Genomic DNA, 24,602 nt, shown 5'->3' with positions numbered 1-24,602 from the left:
AGCCTATAGCTGGAGGGAGAGAGGTAGGTGGAGCTTCCATTCCCTGGGCTTGGAATCTGAGGCAGATTCCAATGAGGGCTGTCCTACTGGAGTAAGAGCAGCTCAGTCAGAACATGGCGAGTTAAAACTAGGGGTTATTGATAGGGAATTAGACAAAATAGCTTAGAGGCTTGATATTTGCCCAGCTCTAGTGCTTTCAAGGCTATTATAAATCTATAGGTTTTGTGTCTTTTATGTGGGAACTAAATGATCTCGGGTGGGGTAGAAACTCCCAATTCTATTTACCACAACAGCCCAGTCTACACAGAGAAAACTTGTGGGGGGGGGTGGGCGGGGAGAAAAGAAAATGTATTTTTTGTACCCCTCCTCATGCATTCACAGCACAGCACATGCGTGGAAATTAGAGGACAACTTTCAGAGTTGGTTCTCTCCTTCCACCATGTGGGTGTCAGGGATGAAACTCTAGCCTGCGATGCTTTGATGCCAAGTACCTAACCCACTGAGCTAGTTCACTAACCTCTTCATCCTGTTTGGTAAGCCACAGGGACACAGTAAGAGTCACAGCCAGCAGAGGTTAAAATCTCCTACATGCTTTATTGGACTTCAAAGAATCTTATGAAAATAACACAGAAAAACCCATGTGAGGGTGTCCAGGGGGCACCAAGGCAGTCTACAGCCTAGCACCCACCTAAGACCAGCCCCAGCTGCACCCAACCCAGGCCCAAATTAGGAACTCAGGGTAAAGGCATGACAGAATGGGGCAGAGGGAAAATATCTTTACAGCCATAGCAAAACCAGGTAAAGGAGAGAGTTGTCTGGAAGAGGGGAGGCGTCAGGGGGGAGAAGTGGTCACACAGCAGCTTCACGCACATATTCCATCTTCCTTCTCCACCCCTTCCCCAAACCAACTGTGTCTGTTTTGAGCCTGTGGCCCAGGCTATGCAGTACACGAAAATGGAGTCTGACAAGGGGAGGATGCTGTGCAGGCACTTGGGAAATTCAGGAGATTTATTTATTTTATTTTCTATTTTTTTACTTTAAAACCGTTTGTCTTTTGGTTCAAATACAACATCCTTGCCTAGGGCTGCACAAGAGCCCTGTGTCATGACTGTGGCTCCCATAGCCAGGGGAGCCAGTTGTCCTGAGCCCCAGTAGTACTGATGCTTGAGGAGCTTCAGGGCAGCACCTCTTAAGAGATACACTCCTACAATATAGGGGAGCAGAGGTAAGAGGAAGGCAGATGTGGGCAGGGCAAGAGAGAAATGGCAACTGCCTTGGAGCCCACAGCTTTGGCATCTACTCATCCTCCAACTCAGAGAAGTCTTTCCCACCAGTCACAAGCCTGGTCTCTCTTTGAAACTCTGGTGATCTGTTCCCTGGGAGTTGGTTCCACTCTCTGAATGGAGCCCTGGAGATCCAAATGAGCTCCAGGATGAGGTTCCCTCCGGTCCACCACCTTCCATAGAACAATCCCCAGAGATTAGGACCTTGGCCCAGTCTGGGGTAAGCAGAATGATTGTGAGCAGTATGAATAGATCTGAGGTACAGGTGTCAGAAGTTACTCCTCCTATCTTCCCCACAACTGCTAGGAACATTGGGGAGTAATGGGAGAGAGGAGCCTGAAAGCAGGAGACAGAAACAAAAACCAAACCTCAAAACTGGGACAGCAGAGACAGAAGCTGGACCCCAAAAGTGGAGTGGGAACTGAGGGAACAGCAACTAAGACATGCACTGAAGTGGAGAGGATGTGACAGCAGCAGCCCGTGGTTGGAAGGATTTCAGGGCAGGCAGGCCATGGCGGTCAGTTAATAAATAATGATGAAGGACCAAGGATGAGCAGGGCAGGTATGTACAGTGCCCAAGCCCTTGGGCCAGCCCCTCCATGGCCCACTCTAGGGGCCAGATATCTCAAAAAAAGGAAGGGAAGTGAAGGCAGAAGCCCCAGGGAAGGACAGGCTGTGTCAATACTACCGCCCTATTCTGCCTACTTCTTAAGAGGCTTCTTAAAAATTTTGAGGGGAAACTTCTTCCTGCCTGGACTAGAGTCTGTCTCCTCACCAATAGAGCCATTATCCTCCTCAGCCATAGCCTTCTTGCCAGCCAAGTGGGGAATTCGTGTGTTTCGGCTACCCTGCAGGGCTCGGCTGTCCCCAACTGGAGATGGTGTGTCTGGGTCTGGGGAGCTGGGGCTATGAGAATGGGAAGAATCCAAAAGTGGGGAGCCACCAGGTGGGACTGAGGGGTTCAGCTCCATCAGGCTGTGGGCCTTATCTAGGCCATGGTTCAGCGCCAGGATTGTCTTCTTGGCCAGAGCAGGGCTGTCAGGCAGTTTCTCCACCAGAGATCCTGGATGGACCCCCTCAATCAGCCGATGGCTACCATTGGAAGACGTGGCATTGAGAGCCTCATCTGCAGCACGGCCCATCTGAGGAGGCTTGGGGGCCACACGCTGGCGGTCACTCGTGTGGAGGGAGGACTCCGAATCGGAATGGGTCAAATCCCTGTAGATATAGGACAAAGAAGAAAAGGGAACATAGAATACAGGAAAATGGGAAAAGGTGCAGAAGAAAGAGGGAAAATGTTGAGAAGGCAAAGATAGGCAGAAAAATGAAGAGAAAGAAACAGATAGCAGGGAAAATGAGGGGTGGGGTGGGGGAAGAGGAATGAGTAATGAAAGTTGAGTAAATCATCAGGACAGGGTAAGAGAGGGGCCAGGATTAGGAAACGGGAACAGGTAGAAGAAAAGAAGGAAAGTAGGTTTATGGAGGAAGAAAAGTGGGTTGAAACAGGAGAAAGGGAACAATAATGAGAAGAGACAAACAAAAAGAAACAAAAACAAATGTCATTAAATAGCATCATCGTCAGGCAAATAGCTTTGCAATGGCTGAGCCTGATTCCTGCTGAATTCCTAGGTGCTACACTGATATAACCCGTAGGCTCAAATTCCATAGGCATCCTCTTCAATAATCTGCCTTCCCATGACTGCCAAAGTTTCTTAGGACTCAACCCTAAGCTACCGTAAAAGCTGCATGTTGCTCCAGATCACGTTTTCCATGCCTTTCTCCCCCAACTTACTCTATCACACTTGGGACACATGCAGTCTAGGTCAGGATCCAAAGAACAGAACATGCAGTCAGCAGGCCTGACCAAGGCTGGGGAAGACATTAGAACAGCCCTGCAAACAATCCCCTCATTTATCCCAAAGGCCAAGATGTTGCCTCTTCCTACCCTCTCACAGAATTTATAGGTGGACATGGAGAAGTTCTGCAGAATTAAAATCAAAAAGGGAAGTGTGAGGTTTGTTTCAGAGCTCTGCTGACAGGGAAACTGTAGAGAGGCATAGGAAGATAGAACATTGGCCTTTAAGGTACAGGGGTGAGAAGAACTCTTCTGTGTGATCTTAGATAAGTCATATAACTTTGCTGAGCCACAATTTTTGCCCAACAAGGATGGTATTAAACTAGTTATTTAAAACACTGTTTGGAGGAACAAAATCTTAACAAAACACTTGCAAAACCGCAAAGTATTGTAGAAGTAGAGGCAAGGAACCCAGCCAACCTGGAAGGCCAACGTGAAGGCCGGTCACAAGAGGCTTTCTTTGCAGGTCTGAATTATGGAATCACGCCATACACTGGACACACACAGAGTCTAGTTCAGGGACTTAAAGCCTTTTAAGGGCTTAGCTGAGCCTAGGAAGTCCATAAACCAACCCCAAATGCTTCTGCTCCTTCCTTTACAACAAAGGTGATTATTAGGGTCCCCTATCAATCTTAAACTGTCCTTCACTCTCTCAGAGGCCTGAGAGCCCACAAAGAGGCAGAGTGGAAGGCCAAAGAAAAAGATATAAATAATCTAAGTTAGAATAGGAGAAAATACACAGGACCAGATAAGAAAGCCAAGGGTCAAGGTTAGGAAAGGCACAGGCCTCCTGAAACATCTAAAAGTAAGGGGTTGGCTCATGGCTATTACAGGTTTCTTTCTCAGGAAACAGCTAACTAGAAGCAAATCCACAGCCAGTTGACCTTCCAGGGGCTTGATGGTTGAAGAGAGACAATGCTAGCTCCAACTCTACCACTAAAAATACTGTTTCAGCCACACAACTCATTGTCTATAAATATTCAGGCTCCTACCTGTCCTCATATATCTGACACTAGTGCTTGCTTCCACCTTAATGTGTCTTTACCAAGTGCATAACTGTAATTCTAGTACTTGGGGGCTAAGACAGAGAACTGCCTCGAACCCAAGGCTGGGTGTGGACCACACACATATACTCCCCACAATTGGGAAGTAGAGACGGAGGGAGCATAAAGTCAAGATTATCCTTAGCTACAGAGCAAGTTGAGGCCAGCCAAGTCTAAACCTTAAACATTTAAAAAGTATCCTTGTTTCTCTTAGCACATAACAATCCTCCACATAAACATACACCTCTAAGACAGTTCTAAGACATCCCCAGAATCCACGCTAACAATGGCAGCCTTTTTAAACTGAGGAGGGAGTGAGATCCTAGGAATGTCTACCTTTATACACCAAGGAAAAGATATACAAATGCTTGGATTCCTAGCCTTGCTTTTTCTGACCCACAGTCCTAAACTCGTTCTTGATTTTTATCCTTCCATTCCTCCCTTATCAATTAAAAACTAAGAATCCCATAGAAAGATAAGGACCTAGGAGAGAGCCTTAGTAGATATAAGAGGAGAAACTCCCATTAAGGTATGCTCACCTTCCCTCCCTGAACTTCTGAGACCTTTTAGGCCAGAGCTATCCCTCCCCAAGGCTAAGCTGCCTTGAACTCCCATCCCAAACTACTAACCTTACTAGAGAGCCTGTTTGCCTTTAGAGATGATCCTCTGGTGCATGGTGCAAAAGAAAATTAAGCAGTGAACAGGCCAGGTGAATGCAGGTACTACCCACCCTTCCTCCCCACTGTCCTGGGCATAGGCCTCAGAGCATGGAATCCCAGCAACCCTTAGCTTCCCCGAACCTCCCAGTCCTCTCCATAAGTACTGGGAGGAGCAGTCTCTTTTCCCACACTTGCAGATGAAAATGAGGATGAGAGTGAATGTGGGCAACTCTGCTAATAGTCCTAGTAAGGACAGTCTCTCTGTGGAAGCAAAAGGAACATCTCTCAAAGATAACCATCAAAAAGGTTCATGAAGCACAGATAGAGAGATGAGGTTGAATCAAAATAAATCAATAGAGTAAGAAGACTGCAGCTCGGAAACCAGGACACAGCCATAGTCACAATTTTACGGATGAGAGCTCCTTTCAAAGGTAAGTCCCCTCTTGGTCGTAAGCTTATCCCATACAAGATTGACCTTTGATCTTCACCTAACATTTTGATAATATTAGCAGGGAAAGTCAATGAGCTACCAGATCAGACTGAGGAGAAACTTCCAGCTCTTTTCTAGGTCACTTGCTGAGACCTCGCTGAAGAACAAAACATCTTGAATGACAAGTCAAGAGTCTATGCTCTGTCCTAAGTATCTCTGCAGCCTGAGGAAAATGACCCAGTCAGAGCCTTCACTGCCCACTTTAACAAGTAAGTATTTATTTAAATTCCTGCTTTTCTTGTCCCAAATTTCCAAGTCTGTATCCCTTCTCTTGTACTGTAATTCCATGAAGGCTGTACTCATTTACTCAGTCAAGCTAGACATCTAGGTGACAAACTAGATTCTTCTTTCTGTACCTTGTGGCCAGCTATAAGTGAATCACCTTCCCAAGCCAAAGCCTCAGTACCTCCCCAAGTGGTATATTACAATGTCTCAAATTCCTTAGTCTTCCTTTCCTTCCTGCAAACAGGCCACTAAAATGATATTTCTAAAATGGAAAGATTTTAATTCTTATTTTATTACACTTATTTTGTATGTTCACACATGCACATGGCACAGATGCAGAGGTCAAAGGGCAACATCCAGGAGTTGGCTTTTTCCTTCTGCCATGTGAGTTCTTGGGTTCAAACTCAGGTCATCAAGCTTAGCAGCAAACACTTGTAATTACCCACCCCCCAAGTCCTCTAAAATGGAAATAGAGCCAATTTGCTTTCATTCAGAAACCCTTTTATGTTGGTCCATTTCTAAAACAATAGAGGTCAAAGCCTTTCTGACCTTTGCATCCTTCTGCCCTCGTCTGCCACTCCTTCTGCCCAACACATATGCAGTGTTTTCACTACAAATATAGAATGTGTTCTTATGCATCTACTCCTCTGCATGAAATATTTCCTCAAGCTAGAACACCCTTTTCTTTCTCTATGCAGAGCCTCACCACAAATGTCATCTCTTTGGTAAAGCATTCCACCTGGATACACACTGTTAGTCATTCCTCCTTCCTCAGTACCCCAGAGCACTTATGAAGTTGTTGGAGTTTATTTGTGTGCCTTTCGCAAACAAAACTATAGATCATGGTGACTGGGACTGCATCTTATCATCTATGAATCCCCATATTCAGAAGTGCCCTGCTCAGAGTATAATTGTTCAAGGAGTAAAGGAAATGAGATGGCTGATTTTAAAGTGCACAATTTAAACAAGTGATATAGGATCATGAGGGAAGAGGACTGTTACTCATTTTTAGAGAAAACCCCAAACAGCAAAGGGAAGACAGGTGTAGGAAATTAAGCTGACCTTGATAAGGAATCTTCTGAATTGAGGAAGGAAAAGGACAGGGAAAGATTCCCCACCACACCTCCCAGAGGTCAACAAGCAGCAGCAGGCAGCAGGCAGAGGCCAGGGTAAAAGCAGTAGGAAGGGAAGGAAGAAAAGAGAAGAGAGATAGCTGATACCCCAAGCTCTCTGAATGCCCAGACATCACAGCGATGTTGTCAGAAGGGGTTGGGTCAGGGTAGGGATCCATCTGGAGGAAATAGGAAGTGCTGTGGTGATAATAAACAGGGTGAACATGGACGGTGTTGATGGTGGTGGTGGTGGTGGTGGTAGTAGTGGAGGTGGTGGCGATGGAGGTGGTGGAAGAGGAGCAGGAAGAAGAAGCAGAGGCAGATGGAGGGCTGGTCCCGTGGCCTTCAGAAGTGAAAGACTGTCCAGATGAAAGGCTACGCATTCGCCGTAGAGATACCCGGCTTGTCAAGAAGTGGCCAGCCTCGCCCTCTACCAACCTCTGAGATCCCAGGCCATGCTGTGGCTCCGTCAGGCGCTGCCGGACACTGCTCTGCAGGCTGGGGGCTGCAAGGAGAGCAAAGAGAATGTAAGGACTGGGCACCCGAGGCGGGTGCAGGCAAGCAGGTACCCATAAAGAAATGCCTGCAAGACACCTCTCTGGACCTGTGATACCCAATCCAGAGAAAAGGACACCGCCTCCCAGAGACCTCCCCCTATGGGACCTGAAAGAATGGGAATTGTAGATATGGTGCCCAGGGCAATTTTAGTGGCAACTTCAGTAAAAGGAGACATAAGGCCAATGTCACTATAAAGGGAAGTCGCAAGGCAGTTAGTGGGAAGACACAGGCAGGACAGTTGAGGATAGGGACTAGGAGCAAGGTCCGGGAGAGCACCAAGAACCAGCCTTTACTTCTTAGCCAACCTCAGAAAATAATTCACAACACAGACAAGGACTTGTACACAAACATGTTCATTGGATCATTATTAATTATTGCATGGAAGCATGCATAAAGGCAGGATGAAAAAAATGAGAATATATCTATTTTCTGGCAGATGGCAGAGATATTAAAAGTAATACTTATAAAAAGATTTTAATAACACAGAAGATACTTATTAAAATGTTCTGAGCTGGGTGTGATAGGACATAACTGCAATCTCAGCACCTGACAGACTGAGGAAGGAGACTTCGGAGTTAGAAACTCACTAGGGTGTGCTACAGGCTAGGCTAAGCTATGCAGTAAGACTATGTTTAGAAAAATAAAAAGTTCCAAGAGATGAAGAAAGAAGAAAATTTTTATGAACTAACCTTGAACTTTGGAACACAAAACACTAGAATTTGAACCCAAGCCTTTCTATTTCTAGCTGTGGCATTCTCATTTTAATCTATATTTGTAAAATCCTGAGGGGTTGTTCTGAGACTTCTTAAGTAGTGCCTCCAAAATACCCATAGAGGTCATTGTACTTAATAAATATTTTAACCACATTTTTAAAGGTTCACAGGAAGAGGCTGGAGATGGTCCCATGTACTAGCGGTGTGCTCTGCTCTTGCAGAGAGTGCAAACTCAGTTCCTAGCACCCACTTTAAGCACGGGACCCAATACCCTCTTCTGGTCCCCGTGAGTCCTGCATTCATGTGCACAAACCCAAAGTTAGCATACATGCATATGCACATAATTTCAAATAAATATAAAATTTTTTAAGATAACCAAGAAAAAAAAAAGAAAGAAAGAAATACCATTCAGCTGCTGCGAGACTACTAGTCATGCTTTCCCCCTTTCCAGGTTTCCTCTGATGTGTACATAAACAAAGTGAGCTGGATCCTGCACACCAGGCTCTTGTAGGGTAATTATCACCCTGACTTGGGCACCAGGTAACCTAGGGATGTGCCAGAGAATGTTTCTAGGCTCAATCCCAGGTCCAACCAAAAAAAAAAAAAAGACGCTTATTCCTTAAAAAGCTAGAGAAAGTCAGAGGTTACTAGGGTGGCAGAGCTGTCTCAGGCCGAGCCATGGAGAGAACACAACCCCACGGTGAGGGAGGCAGGCAGCAGGGCTTGAACAGCTGGTAGCTTTCAAAGCATGAAAGGCTTGAAGAGAAAGAAGCCCATGATAGGAAGGAAAGAAGAAAAAAAAAAGGAGAAATGGGGAGAAAAGGGAAGAAACATGAAAAAGAAAAAAAGAGGAAAGTTCTTTCCCTTGCTTTCCCTCCCAGCGCAGCAGGAGGAAGGTCTGCTACCACAGGACATTCGTGTGGCCGGGCGGAAAGGAAAGGCCTAGGCTATCAGTCTCCGTGGATGTTTTCTCTCCAGCTCTCAGCTGAACAGGCTGATTCTTCTCACCCCCGAACCCCTCCCTTCGGTTAGTAAGGACAGTGCTGAGGGGGAAGAGGGAGCAGGCAGGGGTGTGAGGCAGGCAACAGAAGGGGCCCATTGGATAGGAGTGTTGGTTTAGTTCCAAAAGTCGGAAAAACAAAAGCCCCAAAGGGGCTCCTCAAACCCGGGTATTTCCAGAGGGACTGATCATCCGAGCCGGCGGATGCAGAGCAGAGAGAGCGGTCACTGAACCTACGCCCCATCAGCCAGGCAGCATCTAGGGTCAACAGCCAGGCCAAAAGGAGAAGAGAATCTGATTTATGAAGGGTTTTGGCCTGTTTATCAATGGGATAGAGCGGGGTCTGGGACAGGAATGAGTAGCTAATAAAGCTTCTTCCTAACCTAGAGAGCACAGGAGCCTTTAGATCAATAAGTTAGGATCCAGATTCGTCTATTAGTGATCCGAACCTTGTCAGGCCTTTGACTAAAGACCTAGCAAGATGTCAGATCAAGCCAGGCATGGTGGCACACACCTTTAATTCCAGCATGTGGGAGGCAGGGACAGCTAGATCTCGGAGTTTGAGGCCAGCAGGGTATACATAAAGTTCTAGCCAGCCAGGGCTAAAGAGAAAGTCAGGCCAGCCAGAGTGACATAGTGAGATCCCTGTCTCAAAAAACCAAACCAAAAAGATATCAGATCAAAAAGATAAAGAGGCTTGGTCAGGGGCAAAGTACTACTGAAAAAATTTAGATGGTCCTATGTGTCTATAATCCTAAAACGTGGTTGGGTGAGAAGTAGGAGAATTGTCACAAGTTCAAGTTAGCCTGGACTATACTGCAAATTCCAGGCTCAGGCCATTAAAAAGGACATTTACAAATAAACTTTTGTCTGACTATTCAGCCTGATTAAAGAATCTGACCTTCAGGGCAGGCAGGAAAATATACTGGGCTCCTAAAATTGAGACCCTAAACCAGCTCTGTAATCCCCTCTGCACTGGTAAGGTATAGGACCAACATAACACCTTTACCATAGATATCCTAATTTACTTAGCTAAAATAATCTCCTATCCAAATAACAATTCAGCCATGGAACAGAAGGGAATCACTAAAGCATTCCCACAGAATGCTGTCCCCTTGGCTCTGTTCTATTAGGGTCTCATCACCTTAGGGAAAATAAGAAAGAACCAGAGGAGTGATGGGAGTAGGAGAGTCCAGGTTCAGTGGACATCTAGACATACTTGTACAGGGGTTCTCTCCTGAGCGAGAATGCCTCCCAGCTCAGAGACTTTAGGGATGGAACACTTTAAAGGACTGCTACTATATGAAGTTCTCACGCAGAAAGGCAAGGAAAAGAGACATCATTCTATTCACCTGCTTTAGTAATTAAGAATAAGAAACATAAAGTGAAAATAAATAAGCACCAATAGTCCAAATTAATATTATTTTATACTATAAATAAAAAGTCTCTAAAGATTTTTTTAAAATAAAAGTAGGTAGTACAGGGAAGAAAGAAGAGCTAAACAGAAAAACAGAGTAAAGAAAGAGACACACAGATACAGGACAGAGAAGGCATATATATAGCAAGGAGAAACCACCAAAAGGACAGCTATAAAGAAATTTCTTGGTCCTTGGCCCTGTGAAGGCTCAATGCTTCTGTGTAGGGGAATGCCAGGACAGGGAGATGGGAGGGAGTGGGTGGGTGGGGGAACACTCTCATAGAGGCAGAGGATGGGGAAAGGGATAGGGAGATTCCAGAGAGGAAACCGGGAAAGGGGATAATATTTGAAATATAAGTAAAGAAAATATCCAATAAAAAAAGAAAAGTGAAAAAAAGAAATATCTTAATGTGAATTGTTTTATTAACCAATGAAGGTGCTACGTCTTTCCTAGTGATCTTCCCCAACTGCTGTTTAAGTACAGCAGAGGCAGTAGATGCCTCATCTTGCCCACCAAAGGCTACTTCGCTCACCCCTACAAAGAAGTCACCTACACTGCATGGACAAGGGCGACACGATCTCCTCATCCATGTCATCCACATCGTCAGTCATGATGAAGTGGGCAGGGTTAGGGCGGGTACTGCCCATCCAGCTGGGATCAATGTTGAGCGCGGCCACCAAGGAGTGGATGCCAGGGTTATTGACAATCTGGAAACCACAGAGGATCTCGATCTGCTGCCACCGGTGCAGGCGCTCCCTCAGGGCTGCTGTCACCTCACTCAGTGCCTGCCTGAAGACAGAAGAAAGAACTGCAGGTGTGGACCATGTGGCAGCCCCAGTAAGAACAAGATCACTTCTGAGAGGAACAAACTGGAGTAGGAGGAGCATGTATGAATAAAACCACAAGTTATACACTTAAGAACAAAGTGGAAGCTTGACCAGGGCTTGGGAAGGAGACCATGGGAAGGCTGTCACTCTATTGTGAGGAAATGGGGTTGGGGTTAGGAGTCCTCACATAACCTCAATCTCTAAGGATGGTATTAGCATTGCTGGAGCTGATAACTGGTGCTACTTACTTAGCAGTTAAGATTTTATGATCCACGTCATCCAGGGACGAGCTGTGGGCCACATGGAAGGTACCAAAAAGCGTGTTTCTCTTCTTTTTTATTTTCTCAGCCTGCCAAGATGAAGCCCCCAACATAAAGAGAGTACAGGTTCATGGTTGGAAGAAATGAGGCCTTCCCATGGCTGGGTCCCCATCCTCCTAACACAACTTAAGTTTCACAAGGAGAAGGAAGAGAAAGAGGGAAGGCGTAAAGTGAGAAGTAAGGTAAGGGGAGGAAGTGGGCAGACCTCAGGAACCTGTGAAGATGTGCAAGAAAAAGGTTCCAGTCTTAGTCAAACCCGCAAAGTACCTCTGTTCTCTTGGAAGCCTTTTCCAGCAGGAGAGCTGTTTCAGCTTTTCTACCCCCTCCTACTTGCTTTATCACACCCGGAAGACAGAACAGAGCAGCCTAGACCCTCAGTCTCTCCTCCAAACACTTCAGTAATCGTTAAGCAGTGTATGTTAGAAAAAGAAACAGAGTCCACTGCCCACTTCTCTCTTCCCTCACAGGGAGGACAGGGTAAAGTAGAGAAGAATGGTGGGAGGGGCACACAGACAGAAGAGGGCGGGAGGAGAGAGCAAAGGGAGCCCACAGGAGAGCAGGCCTCACCCCCTCCTTGGCCACCAGCAGCTGCCTCTCTGCGTTTTGCTTCTTGATGTTGTAGTACTGCACCTCCACCTCATGTGTCAGCTGCAGCCACTTCTGCAGGGCCTCAGGAGCATACCAGGAGCTGTGTGACTCCAGCTCCTTCTCTGCTTTCCTCAAAGCCTCCCGAACCTGAGAGGACATGAGAGCGTGAGTCTGTCTGTCAGCGTTAACCTCCTCCCCAACACCTCTGCACAATGCTCCACACTCTAGAGTCCACTCCTGCTTCACAGTTCCTGCAATAAGGAGAAATGACAAAGGCTTCTCCCTGAATCTCACACACAGGGAGTAAGCACAGAGGAGAGAACAGCCTACTTAAGATCACACTGTCAGTGCCAAGCAAAGTGCAAATGGAGACTCTTTCTCTCCAGAACACTCTTTGCTAGCACATTAGCTTATACTGGCCAAACACACAGTCTTGGCTCATTTCTGTTGGGTATATAGTAATAAAGCATTTACGTATTCGCTTCAGTAGAAACCATCAAACAAGGTTCTGAATATGGTGCAGTCGTAGAGTATTTGCTAATGTATAAAAGCCAAGTTTGATCTACAGCACTGGATAGAGAAAGAGGGTAGGAAAAAGTTAAATTGTTTCCTACAAGGGTTGTACCTATCCCTGACCTTTATATTTTAACTTTAGGCATTCTGGTAGCTGTAATGGTATGTCATTGTGATTTTAATTTTCACTTCTTTAATGTTGTTTTATATATACGATCATTTGACTTATGGATCTCTTCTTCCTTAAAAACGTGGGTTGGGGAGATGCAGAGTGTGAGAGCCTGAGGGTGGAAAGGGCCAGCTCAGTGGGCCTAGGGTAAAGGCAGATTTAAGCCTAGCTCTTCAGAACATAGCCTCAAACAACTGAACTCAACTGTAGTCAAAATGAGAGAACCGTGGCAGTCCCCAGAAGCCCCAAATCCCAAGCTCTCCTGAGCAAGAGCATAGCTGCAAGTAGCACTAGGAGCTAGGAAAACATTTTAAAATGAAACTCTACCCCGGCCAGAAGTCTACAAGGTCCTGGCTGCCAGACTCAACTAGAAGGAAAACAAGCTCAGACATGGTTCATCACATGGGCACATGCTGGAGCAGGAGCTGTGAGTCCCCATTTGCCCATCTGTACCACCTCGCCCAGATCAGCATCATTCTTCTGCTACCGCAGGGCCCACTGCTGACAGTCACCAAGCTGGCTGTCCAGGCTCATGCCCACCAGCCATTCAGAGTCTATACCCAGCTACAGGCACACCTGTCGAGTCTGCACCTCCACTCTCTGGCTGGTTCCCCCCACCCACATATACCCAACCCCCACTTTCCTTGAACTGAACCAAGCTTCCTGCAACACTGGAAGCTTTCCAGAGAAACTTGATCTCTCTTTCCACACTTGAGTCCAAAGACACACACGGCAATGTACAGAATGGCATGGCAAATAACAGACCAGGCTCTGAAGGCTTCTCACTCTATCAAGGGGACTCTGTGAACCACTGAGCCGCAACCTAGAGTCCTTGCTTAGTGATTTCTGCCTCTGTCTACACTGGCCCCTTAGTCAACCAGAGGTAGAGCTTCTAATAGAATTCCTCCCTAGGTCACCTGTAGCCCAAGCATACATAATATCTCTTAACTGCTAAGCCTTCTTTCCATCCCCACTGCCATTTTTATAAAATTTGAAAACATGCAAAACTAATGTGGTTTACAGGCTATGACAATAGTTACTCTTGGAGGAAAATTTGACAAGAGCAAAAGTGAGCTTTCTGAGTGGTGCTTACACAGGCTATCCATATGTAAAAACCAGCTCAATACTTAGGATTTGTTCACTTGATATAAATACCTCAATGAAAACGGGAGGGGAGGAAAACCACTCTTATCCCCCGCTATCTGCCATTCTTTGAAAATCATGGAAACCATTTTTTATAGCTTTACCATTAATATTACTGGTAAGTCCAGAAGAAAGATTTGAACCATATTTCAAAATGTTCACAGCTGAAGCTTTGCCACCAGACGCTGGTCCTCTGCCCTTTACGCCCCCCCGAAGCATCCCGTAGACTCTCCTACCTGCTCCAGCTCTTCCTCGGCATATTTTTGGCGGCTCCTCTCATTCTCAGTGCCCTCCCTCAGCTCCTTCAGCCGCTGAGCTTCCTGCTTGGCAAGATTGATCTCGTCACGAAGCTTCTTCTCCAGGTGGACCTTCTCTACTTCCACTGTTCGGTGCTCCTCCTGGGCCTTGTGCAGCCTGATGGGGTTGGAGAACAATGTAGTGAGCTGGAGGCGATGAGGCAAAGAGGTGCCAGCCAACAGGCCTTAAGTTACGGCAAGAGGAAGAAAACAGGAGCCACCAGCTCTCAGCACACAGCCTCTCTACTCTGCTGGCTGAGTAGCTCTGAGCTAGTCAGGGCCAACAGAAACCACAGTCACCAGCTTTAAATCTTACATTGGCCATTATTATTATTCTACTGCTAATAAATAAGACCATGAAGCCAGGTTTACAAACATCAGAATCTCTCTCCTAAAGTATCTCATACATTGAAATTATAACAGCTACCAGTTTACAAAGCAGTTCACATTTTTTCTCCTAGCAGATAATAACATCAGTCTGGGACGGATGTGAATATGAAGATTGTTGGCATTTAGTCTAGGCTCCTCCCCACAGTTACCTGGCAATAGCCAAGTGTGCCTGACTCACTATAAAAGGGGCTTCTCACCCCCTCCTCTCTCTCTTGCTCTTTGACTTCTCTTGCTCTTTGACTCTTGATCTCCCTTGTTGCTACTCCCGCTCTCTTCCCATTGCCCTTCCCCACCCCTCTCTTCACGGTCATGGCTGGCCTCTCTCTCTCTCTCTCTCTCTCTCTCTCTCTCTCTCTCTCTCTCTCTCTCTCTCTGCCTTTCTCTGCTTCTACTCCCTCAACTCCACCCCTCCCCCAACACCTGACTACACATCCACCAAACACATTCCTTATCTCTTTATAAAATACAACAAAGATGGGAAATAAAAGGCTAGAATTCAAATCTTTTGATTTCAAAGTCCATAATTATTCTCAAATTGGAGATATATGGAAGGTTCAGTAAATGTAGAAAGCCCTTAAAGACAGATAAAAATGAATCAGGTTCAGGTGAGGTGATAGTAGTGGTGAGCTTATGGAAGGTGAGAAAAGAATTGCTGGCTGGACCTCTTAGACTCTCAAATGCCTGTTACAAGCACAAGAACACCCCCCCCACACACACACACACACTGAAATGTATGTCTAAGGAGCTACCCATCTGTTCATTTATTAAACAAGTTAATCAGGTTCCTACTAAAGATCAAGTCCTTTGCTGAGCCCTAAATACAAGAAATAAATAAAAAACTGCCCTCCTACTGGGTGGTGGTAGCACACACCTTTAATTCCAGCACTCAGGAGACAGAGGCAGGCAGATCTGTGAGTTTGAGGCCAACCTGGTCTGCAAGTGAGTTCAGGACAAATAGGGCTAAATGGAAGAACCCCATCTCAAGGGGGGGGAGGGGAAAAGGGAAGAAAGCAAGCAGAATGAGCAAACCATGAAGAGCAAGCGGGTAAGCAGTACCTATTCATGGCCTCTGCACCAGCTCCCGCCTCTAGGTTCCTGTTATTTATGAGTTTCTGTCCTCACTGCTTTTGGTGATGAACAGTGATGTGGAAATATAAGCCAAATAAACCCCCTTCCTCCCAAAGTTGCTGTTAGTCACAGTGTTTTATATCACAGCAACAGCAATGCTAACTAAGACAGGACTCAGGGAAAAGAGTTTACTAATCAACCTGAGATGGGAAAGAACTGAGCTATTGCCTGGTCTTCTTGAGTTAGTAGGAACCACCAAGTTGTCAGGGAACAGGACAGGGGGATAATGAAAGAGAGAAGAGATTTCGAGTGCTGGGTTACCTGAGTGAGGTCCTGGGTTTGGTCCAAAGGAGGGGAGGTAAGGAAGGAGAGGATGGAGAGTGAGAGATGAGGGTGGAAGGGGGATGTGAATGGAAAAAGAGAAGGAAGAAGGAAGAGGTTGGTGAGGTGGCTCAGTGGTAAAGGTGTTTGCTGCCAAGCACACCAACTGAATGATACCAAGGCCCCTCATGGCAGAGTGAGAGAGCAGACTCTGGTGAGTTATCTTCTGACCTCCAAACCATCACCATGGTTTATACCCGCCGCCTCCAGCATGCGCGCGCACACACGCGCACATACGCGCACACACACACACACACACATAAATGTACATAATAAAATATTTTTAAAAGAAAAAGGCTGGTCATGGTGATGCACACCTTTAATTCCAGCATTCTGGAGGTAGAGGTGGGCAGATCTGTGAGTTCCAGACCAGCTAGGGCTATTACAATGAAACACCATCTAAAAGAAAGGAAGGAAAAGGAAAGATAGAGACAAGTAAGTGCTAAGGGCAGCATGGCATGCCAGTGGTGGCATGTGCTTGTAGTCACTGAAGAGGTAGAGACACAAAGATCAACGCAAGTTCAAGACTAACCTGGGCTATATCCAAGACCCAGGCTAACCAGTGAGACTACCATCACTATCAGCACCAAAGGTAGCAAAAAGAAAGAGAAAAGATAGACAGTAGAACAAAAAGCCCCCCTGTGGATATTGTCTATTTAATTAAAATGGAAATATCAGGCCTGGTGATGAGCAACTATAAACCCAACACTTGGAAGGTGGAGGCAGGAAGATGAGTTCAAAGTCAACCTTGGCCAAAAGAGACCTTGTCTCAAAATCAAAATCAAAAAGATGTCTAAATGGCAGATATAGACTCCAAACTTTTAAAAACAGCAAGTCCAGACCTGTCTGTAGCTGAGGCCCTGGTAAGAAGAAACAGTGTTGCAGAACCAGCAGTTCTGTAACAAGAACAATTTTCTACCTACTGTGCCCGTGGAGAAGGAGTTGCTTTTCCTTAGAATGGACACCAGATGGCGATACATGCATGGCTTAAAAAGAAAACAATCAGGTGCCATTTCCCCATCTCCAGTCTTGATGATGTCTACTCTTCCATAACCCAACTGCAAGAAACTTTACCACTAGAGATTCAATCCTTCACTGAAAAGCTGTTGTCTCTCCTGAAAAAGCCAGGATTAGCACACCCTTTTCTCTATTACAGCAAAACGGATCTACTTGTATCTCCATAGTCTAGTGGAGACAGAGATCAAGATATAATATTGGGTGGAGAAATGAGCAAATAAATGTACAATTAAGCACTGTCCTGCTCCAAAGCAATCACTTAATAAGGAAGAGAATTAAGCAGCCCGATTTTAAGTTCATGGCTGTGGCTCAAACACACTGTGGGACTAGGGACACATTTCACCTGCTTCTTCATAGCCAAAAGGAAACAAAATTCTTGTCTGCCTCAGACAATTGTTTTGAAACCAGTGAAATCCTAGTTGGAATGTATATGTACTGTTGTATTTACTCACACCTAAACTTTGTGATGACAGTACCCTGCTGTGTGTTTCTATAGACAGGAGGGACAAAGTGGCATGTGGCCTCTGTACTCTGTCAGAGAAGGGCACGTGTGTGTATGCACAAGCCTAGGGGTGTGTGTGTGTGTGTGTGTGTGTGTGTGTGTGTGTGTGTGTGTGTGTTGCTTGGTGCTACAGTTGTCATTAAGTGCAGGAGGATTTGGAGAGCAGGGAAGGCGAGAGCTTAAGTTTTATCCCCAAACTTGGAATGTCTCTTGCTTAGATTCTTTTGTCTTTGGAATGAAAACAGTGCATGTTTTTCAGACAAATGAAGTATGGGAATTGTTCAGACAGCAGCAGTTAGCCCCTAGTTGGCAAAAGGTACAAAAGCAAGGGCCCAGCAAAGTAACCATGAATCAGCTTAGAAATCAAACTCCTCTTGCCCTCTAAACGCCAAGCTCATGGAGGCGAATCTGGTAAGGCTGCTGCTGGAGAGTGTCAAAATTCGTAGCTCAGGGGTTGGAGTTATAGGCAATCCTATATACCCAGCATCAATTTCAGGCTTTACTCCTATTTATGTTGATTTCTGCAGACTTCCCAAATGTTGCTAGGCTGTCAATCATCTCCTAAATAAATGATCCTGAAGTATGCCTCTTCCCTTGATAAAACCAAACCAAACCAACCTCAAAATTTTCACTGACCTCTTAATTGACTTTTACAGCTACTGAATAGATCTGTGTGTGCCTCAAAATCCTACCTGTATATTCACCCTTAATGGCCTGTCCTTCCTTACCCATCTTTCTGGAGCACCTGATAACAGTGTCATATTCACTCAGCTCTGGAATCTGTCTAACCCCTTTGCATTCTTATACTATAAGGTGGTGAGGAGTCTGCATTAGGAGTGTGAGTGTCCGCACTGTCTTTACATACATGACTTTTGTTCCTCCAGGAACAGAGAATCCCTTGCAGTTGCCAACAGAGACTGGATTCTAGATTCTGGAGTACAGGAATGCTTCCTGACTAAAATCTCTATTCAAAACTCTATCTTCTGACAGTTTCAAAAGAGTCATAGACTATCAGAGTGATAGCATGATGTTCTCTAATCATGTCCTTCAGGCTATTTATTTGTATTTTCTGTGTATGGGTGTTCTGCATGTCTGTCTGTATGTCTATCTGTCTGTCTGTATACCACATGCATGCAGGGCCCATGGAGGACAGAAGATATCAGATCCCCTAGAACTGTAATTAAAGATGTTGTGAGTCACCATGTGGTGCTAGGAATCATAATCCTCTAGAAAAAGCAATCAGTAGTGCTCTTAACTTCTAAGCCACCTCTTTAGCCCCATCCTTCAGGTTATTGATGACAAAGAAAGAGTTCTGGAAAGGAATAAACATTCACTCGCAGAAGTCAATACTTAAGGTATTTAGAGTATATGAGAAAGAACTAAGGGAATAATAATGTTTTATGAGGTTACTCTATTTCTTTACTTCTTTATGAGATGGTCTTAAGAAGATCAGGCTGACTTCAAACTTGCTATATAGTGAATAATGATATTGAATTTCTAATCCTCCTGCCTCCGAGCCCAGTTTGTTTGTTTGTTTGTTTGTTTTAAAAAAAAGTCTTACATTTAGTGTGTGTATGTATGTCTGTGCACACACACACATGGGAGCCACATGCATGTAGGGATTAAAGAACAACTTCCAGGAATTAGTCCTCTTCTTCCAACATGTGGGTTCTGGTATTAAACTCAGGATGGCAGTTTGGCTGCACTGTTTCCTGCTAATGTACCTTGCCAGGCAGACTCCTAAGTCTAGTTTTATGTGGAGTTTGGCATATGCCAGGCATGTACTCCATCAACTGATATTAACAATATGCTCAGTCCATTTTGTTTTCTTTTTGAAACAGTCCTATGTAGCCCAGTCTCAAACATGTTAGTAGTCCATGATAACCTTGTGCTCTTGATCCGTTTGCCCCCACCTCCAAAATACCAGGATTAATGACATGTGGTGCCACCATGTTTATTAGGTTTCTATGGGAGCCATGGGAGCCGGTTAACTGTATCATTGCATGAGAAAGGAAGCAATCAAGATGTAGGACAATGAGTAAAATGATCATAACCAGCCCCCTGCCAGGGAAGCTCAAGACCATTGGCAGCGATGCATTTCTCCCTTTCAAACTCAGAGAGAAAAAGGTGGGACTTTTGTTTGTTTAGTTGGCTTTAAATAGAATAAAAGCTCCTCTCAAGAGGACTATCTATCCAGGGCAACAGAACTGGATGGGAGGAAGCTGGGACCTCAGAACAGCTCTAGAAGAATGGCATAGTCTTTACAACCATGTCAAGAGGGTGCCACAGGAGACTTTCAAGAGCTGGCAGTCCCTGGGCTGTGGTAAAGAAGCAAGTTCTTACCTTTCCTGAAGGTCATGCAGACTCTGCTCAGCTCGATGCAATCCTTCCAGATCCTTCATCATTTTCTTCATGTGCTCCTTAGAGTAACGGTTCTGGATATAGGCAAACCAGCAGCCACCCACACCAATCACGATAGATACCACCAGCATGAAGTCCTTCAGGTGATTGTGGCGAGTCACTGCCAGGCAGGAAGGGCACAGTGAGTCGGGGCACGCATGGCACACTTAGCTTGCAATTCACTGCATCTCGTCCTCAGTGATTCCTCTTGGAAGGAACTGTTTCTCCTAAGCACACGTGCACATACTATCAGTAAAGTCTCTCTACCCCAAGTCCTAGTATGCACTGGACAATAGGCCTGAGAACAATTCTACAGGCTTATTAACTGTTCCCTAAGATATGGTAAAGAGAATAGTGTCACCTCAGTGCACTCCCAAGTGCTAAGATTAGAGATACATGCACCATGCCCAGCTACTCTTTATTCTCTTCATATGTCCTTTGATATGCAAAAGTTTTAAATTTGAAAAAGTACAATTTATATTTTATTCCCTTTGCTTCTTAGGTTTTTTTGGGGGGGGTTGTTGTTATTGTTGTTGTTTAAAGAGGAAAACTGGAAAGATAGCTTAGTAGTTAAGAACACTGGCTGCTTATGCAGAGGACTGGGGCTCAGTTCCCAGCAGCCACATTGAACAGCACACAATCACCTGTAACTACAGTTCCAGGGGATTCAATGCCCTCTTCTGGCCTCTGCTTGTACCTATGATTATGTGGTGCAAATACATATGTTCAGGCTCACAAACAGACATACAAAATAACTTTTTCAAAGCAGTATCTTGAGGCAAAATTCATATAACACAAATTAACTTTTTAAGTAAACAATTCAGGGGCATACAGTACATTCCAAAAATGTCAATACCAACTCTACTAGTTCCAAAGAAATTCTATTGCTCCAAAGTAAAACTTATTGCCCATGAATAAATGGGAGAGGGCTGGGTATAGTGTCATACTTCTTTAATCCCAACACTCAGGAGGAAGAGACTGGTGGATCTCTGTGATTTTGAGGCCAGTCTGATAAACACAGTAATCTCCAGAACAGCCAAGGATACATAGTGAAATCACATACTTTGTAGGTGGTGGAAATGGGGGAGGAAGAAAGCTGGGACTGTGTGTAGCTCAGCAGAAGAACCTTTGCCTATCATATGAAAAAAACTTGGGCTCAGTTCCCAGTGACAAATAATAATAATGAGGATAGTAATAATATAACATAATTAATAATATATTTATCAATATTTAATAACCAATATATAACTAATAATATTAGTAATATATTATTGTTATCACCATTTCTCAGGTAGACACCCTAGACAAGAATGGTTTCAAGGTTAGCCTAGGAAACTTAGTGAGACTTTGTCTCCAAATAAAATTATGAAATGAAGTATAGATATATCTTAGTAAGGTGCCTATCCAGCATGTGCAGGGCCCTCGTTTGATCCCTACTGCTGAGAATGAAAGAGAAAGTCTATAATCACTTTAGGAAGCTGAGACAGGAGAGAGCTGTCAAGAATCCAAGACCAAGACTGAGTTACAGAATAAGACCTTGTGTGGGAGAGGGGCGGGGTTGGAGTCCTTGACTCATATCTGCAATTCCAGCACTCGGGAGAATGAGGCAGGAAGATTATCACAAGCTCAAGGCAAGCCTCAATTTCAGAGTAAGACCCCGCCTCAAAAAGAACCCTTTTCCCATCCAATAAACATTTTCTTCTCCTTCCTTCCTCTTTCCAGTTCCTGCCCACCATCAATATGTGTTTTGACTCTAGGATGTGTCTGTGGATTTATCTATTCTTGGTGTTTCATATAAATGGAAACAGAATATGACTTTCTGTGACTAGCTTCTGTAATTTAGCAAAATGGATTTTTTAAGTATCTATACTACAGTATATATCAGAACTATTTTATGCCTGAAAACATTCCATTGCATGTATATAATACAATTCTTAGACATATGCTATTATAAACATATGTATAAATATACTCATTTGAGTATCTGTTTTAATTTTTTGGAGATCTATACACACACACACACACACACACATATCCACTTTACATTATCATCAGGAAAACTGCAGAGTTGCAACTTTTCATATCTTATTTTTCATTATTTAGAAACTATTATTAGGACTTGGAAAGATGGTTCAGCAGTTAAAAGCACTTACTATACAATAAAGAGGACCAGAATTTGGATCGCAGCACCCACATAGCTAGGTATCCCACAAATGCCAGTAAGGATCCAAGACCCTTTTCTGGCATCTGCATGTGCACACCAGTCAACATGCATACACACATACACACAAGATAAATAACTAAAATAAGTCAACAAACAATTTAAAAGTCTAAAAAGAAACCAAAAAGTCCAAACTTTTTCTTAAATACAGGGTCTCATGTATAGCCTGGCTGCCCTGGAACCTGCAAGTAGACCACACTGGCCCAAACTCACAGAGATCTGCCTGCCTCTGCTTCCTGAGTACTGGGATTAAAGGTGTGCACTGCATGCCTAGCTGAAACGACTATTATGGTTGTTGCTGTCACTATTCTAATCTATACATTCTTAGCTATGATACTTCTGTTTGTCTCAGGAATAGTTTTCTAACCTCTGAACACCTTTACTCTAGATTGCACCAAGCATATAAGTTATATAAAATGGGCCTAGAAAATGCTCTCCACGTCCTTGTTAGAGTTCCAGTTTAACCTCCTCCATTAACGCTTCTCCGGCTCTGATCATCATCATGGAGCCTGGACTCTGGTCCTTATGCTAATTGATTCTTCCAGCTAGAGTACTTGATTTAGTCTGTAGCTTCTTCCTTTCCCTAATTTTATAAAGCTGAGTTGTGGTCTGATAAAGATATTTTAATATAGAAATAAGCAAAATTGTTAAGAAAGAGGCTCTCAGAAAAAAAGTAAAACAGTTTTACAGGGTGTGGGCTTCTCAAAGAAGAGTTATAGGTACAGGCCCTCTCTGCCTTCAGTTTCTTGCCCACACACCCCCAGCCTCACATACACAGGATTTCACTATGCAGCCCAAGTGGGCAACTACTCAAAATTCTCCTGACTCAGCCTCCCGTACAGGATTGGAAATGGACACCACCATGCATGTGAGAAACTGTGGTCTCTTTCGTTCTCTCTTGGCTCCACTAAAATAGGAAAAGGAGGGCAAGACTAAGAATTTCACCAGTCAGAACTCCAGAGACTGAACTATTTAGTAAGTGTCCATTGCTACATTAAAAGCACATTCAGTCCTTCCCAGCCACCCATGGACAGTTTCAGCAACCAGTCCCTTCTCTCTGTACAAACCCAGTGATGGCAGCTACAGGTAAGAAACACTCGGCCTACGTGTACTACCCAATTGTTTTAGCCTCCCTACTCTAAGTTATTTCTTCCACCTACAATGTCTTCTCTTGGTAAATTCATGGAATGATGCTAGGCCCCCTCTAAAAGACAGTGATGATTTGCCACCTCCCCAAATGGTGTTTTCTCTGTCCCTAGTCTGGAACATAGACTAGATAGTCTAGTACAAATACCAATACTCTGCTAGTACTCTGCAAGTACTAGTAGAGAACACTGGTTTTAGTTCAGCTGTGCAGAACCCAGGGCCTCATGAGGGCCAGGTGATCATTTTATCACTTGGGCCACATCTCTCACCTGTTACCTTCTAGGACAGAATATGATTGACTCATCTGGGTCTTCCTATAGGATCCAGCACAGCAATACCAAAAACTGGAACTTTCCTTAAAGTATTTAACGAATGGTTAGATTAAATATTTAAATAAGGCTAGACTAAAATAGGGCTATTTCCTATCTCGACACCAGTGGATAGTGAAGGTGTAGTCTTGTAGGAATGCCTACGAGACCCAGGATTCAACCTTGCCACTCCCAGTGGTTCTGGGTTCCACAGTACAGCAGCCGACCTCTACACAAGACTCACAGAGAGGAGGCCCGAACAGCACTGTGTCCAGAGCCTTCAGCTGCAGCTTCTGCCTGTGGCTCCGGTCTGTCATCTTCAGGACAGTCCCTGTCATGGTGGTGTTTGTTACAGCTAGCCTGTTAAGACAGAGAATAGGGGTCAGGTTTTAGACATCAAAAAGTATTCTGGAATGATCACTTATCTTTTCCAGTATCATATCAGTTTTTGTGATTGCTCCCCTCTGTGCTGTGGAACTGTCTAAACAAGTGAGTTTTTTATTATATTATATTATATTTATTTTATGTGTATGAGTATTTTGCCTCTGTATGTCTCTACACTAGATCTAGGCAGCACCCACAGAGGCCAGAAGAAGGCATTGGATATTGTGGAACTGGAGTTACAGATGGCTGGGCTCCCATACAGGTGCTGGGAATTGAGCCCAGGTCCTCTGGAAGAGCAGCCACTCTTCTTAGCTGCTGAGCCATCCTTCGCCACCAGTAAGTTGTCTCTTAACAAGTATTTACAAGAATTTGATCACCTCCCTCTCTCCATATCTACAATCTCCTAGGTACTCTACCCTCTAAGGACTCACAATCTGTGGCAAGTCCCATACCAAATTACATATTTTTATGCTTATTTATTCTTGTTGCTTTATGTATGTATGTATGTATGTATGTATGTATGTATGTATGTATGTATGTATGTATGTACGCACGCATGCATGTATGTGTGTG

At 44.5% G+C, this 24,602-nt stretch overlaps 1 protein-coding gene across 3 annotated transcripts in view; it reads right to left on the bottom strand.

The window, feature by feature from the left end:
* Positions 1-570: 570 nt before the first annotated feature.
* Stim1 (stromal interaction molecule 1) overlaps positions 571-24,602 on the bottom strand; it is a 158,367-nt gene continuing 134,335 nt past the window's right edge. The window contains exons 5-13 of one of the 3 annotated variants that reach the window (XM_032893157.1): positions 23,890-24,005; positions 19,914-20,091; positions 14,153-14,330; positions 12,071-12,238; positions 11,432-11,532; positions 10,910-11,145; positions 9,104-9,196; positions 7,106-7,172; positions 571-2,501 (exon numbers count right to left, since the gene is read on the bottom strand). In XM_032893157.1, the coding sequence (XP_032749048.1) occupies positions 1,985-2,501; positions 7,106-7,172; positions 9,104-9,196; positions 10,910-11,145; positions 11,432-11,532; positions 12,071-12,238; positions 14,153-14,330; positions 19,914-20,091; positions 23,890-24,005 (1,654 nt within the window). In that variant the 3' untranslated portion in view covers positions 571-1,984. Of the gene's footprint in view, positions 2,502-4,810; positions 4,848-7,105; positions 7,173-9,103; positions 9,197-10,909; positions 11,146-11,431; positions 11,533-12,070; positions 12,239-14,152; positions 14,331-19,913; positions 20,092-23,889; positions 24,006-24,602 lie in introns of all 3 variants that reach the window. The other 2 variants (XM_032893155.1, XM_032893154.1) reach the window with 2 other exon arrangements.

Source organism: Rattus rattus, chromosome 2 (genome assembly GCF_011064425.1).
Source record: "Rattus rattus isolate New Zealand chromosome 2, Rrattus_CSIRO_v1, whole genome shotgun sequence".
NCBI lineage: Eukaryota > Metazoa > Chordata > Mammalia > Rodentia > Muridae > Rattus > Rattus rattus.
Note: the sequence above shows the minus strand (reverse complement) of the source record. Positions and strands in the feature narration are given on the sequence as shown.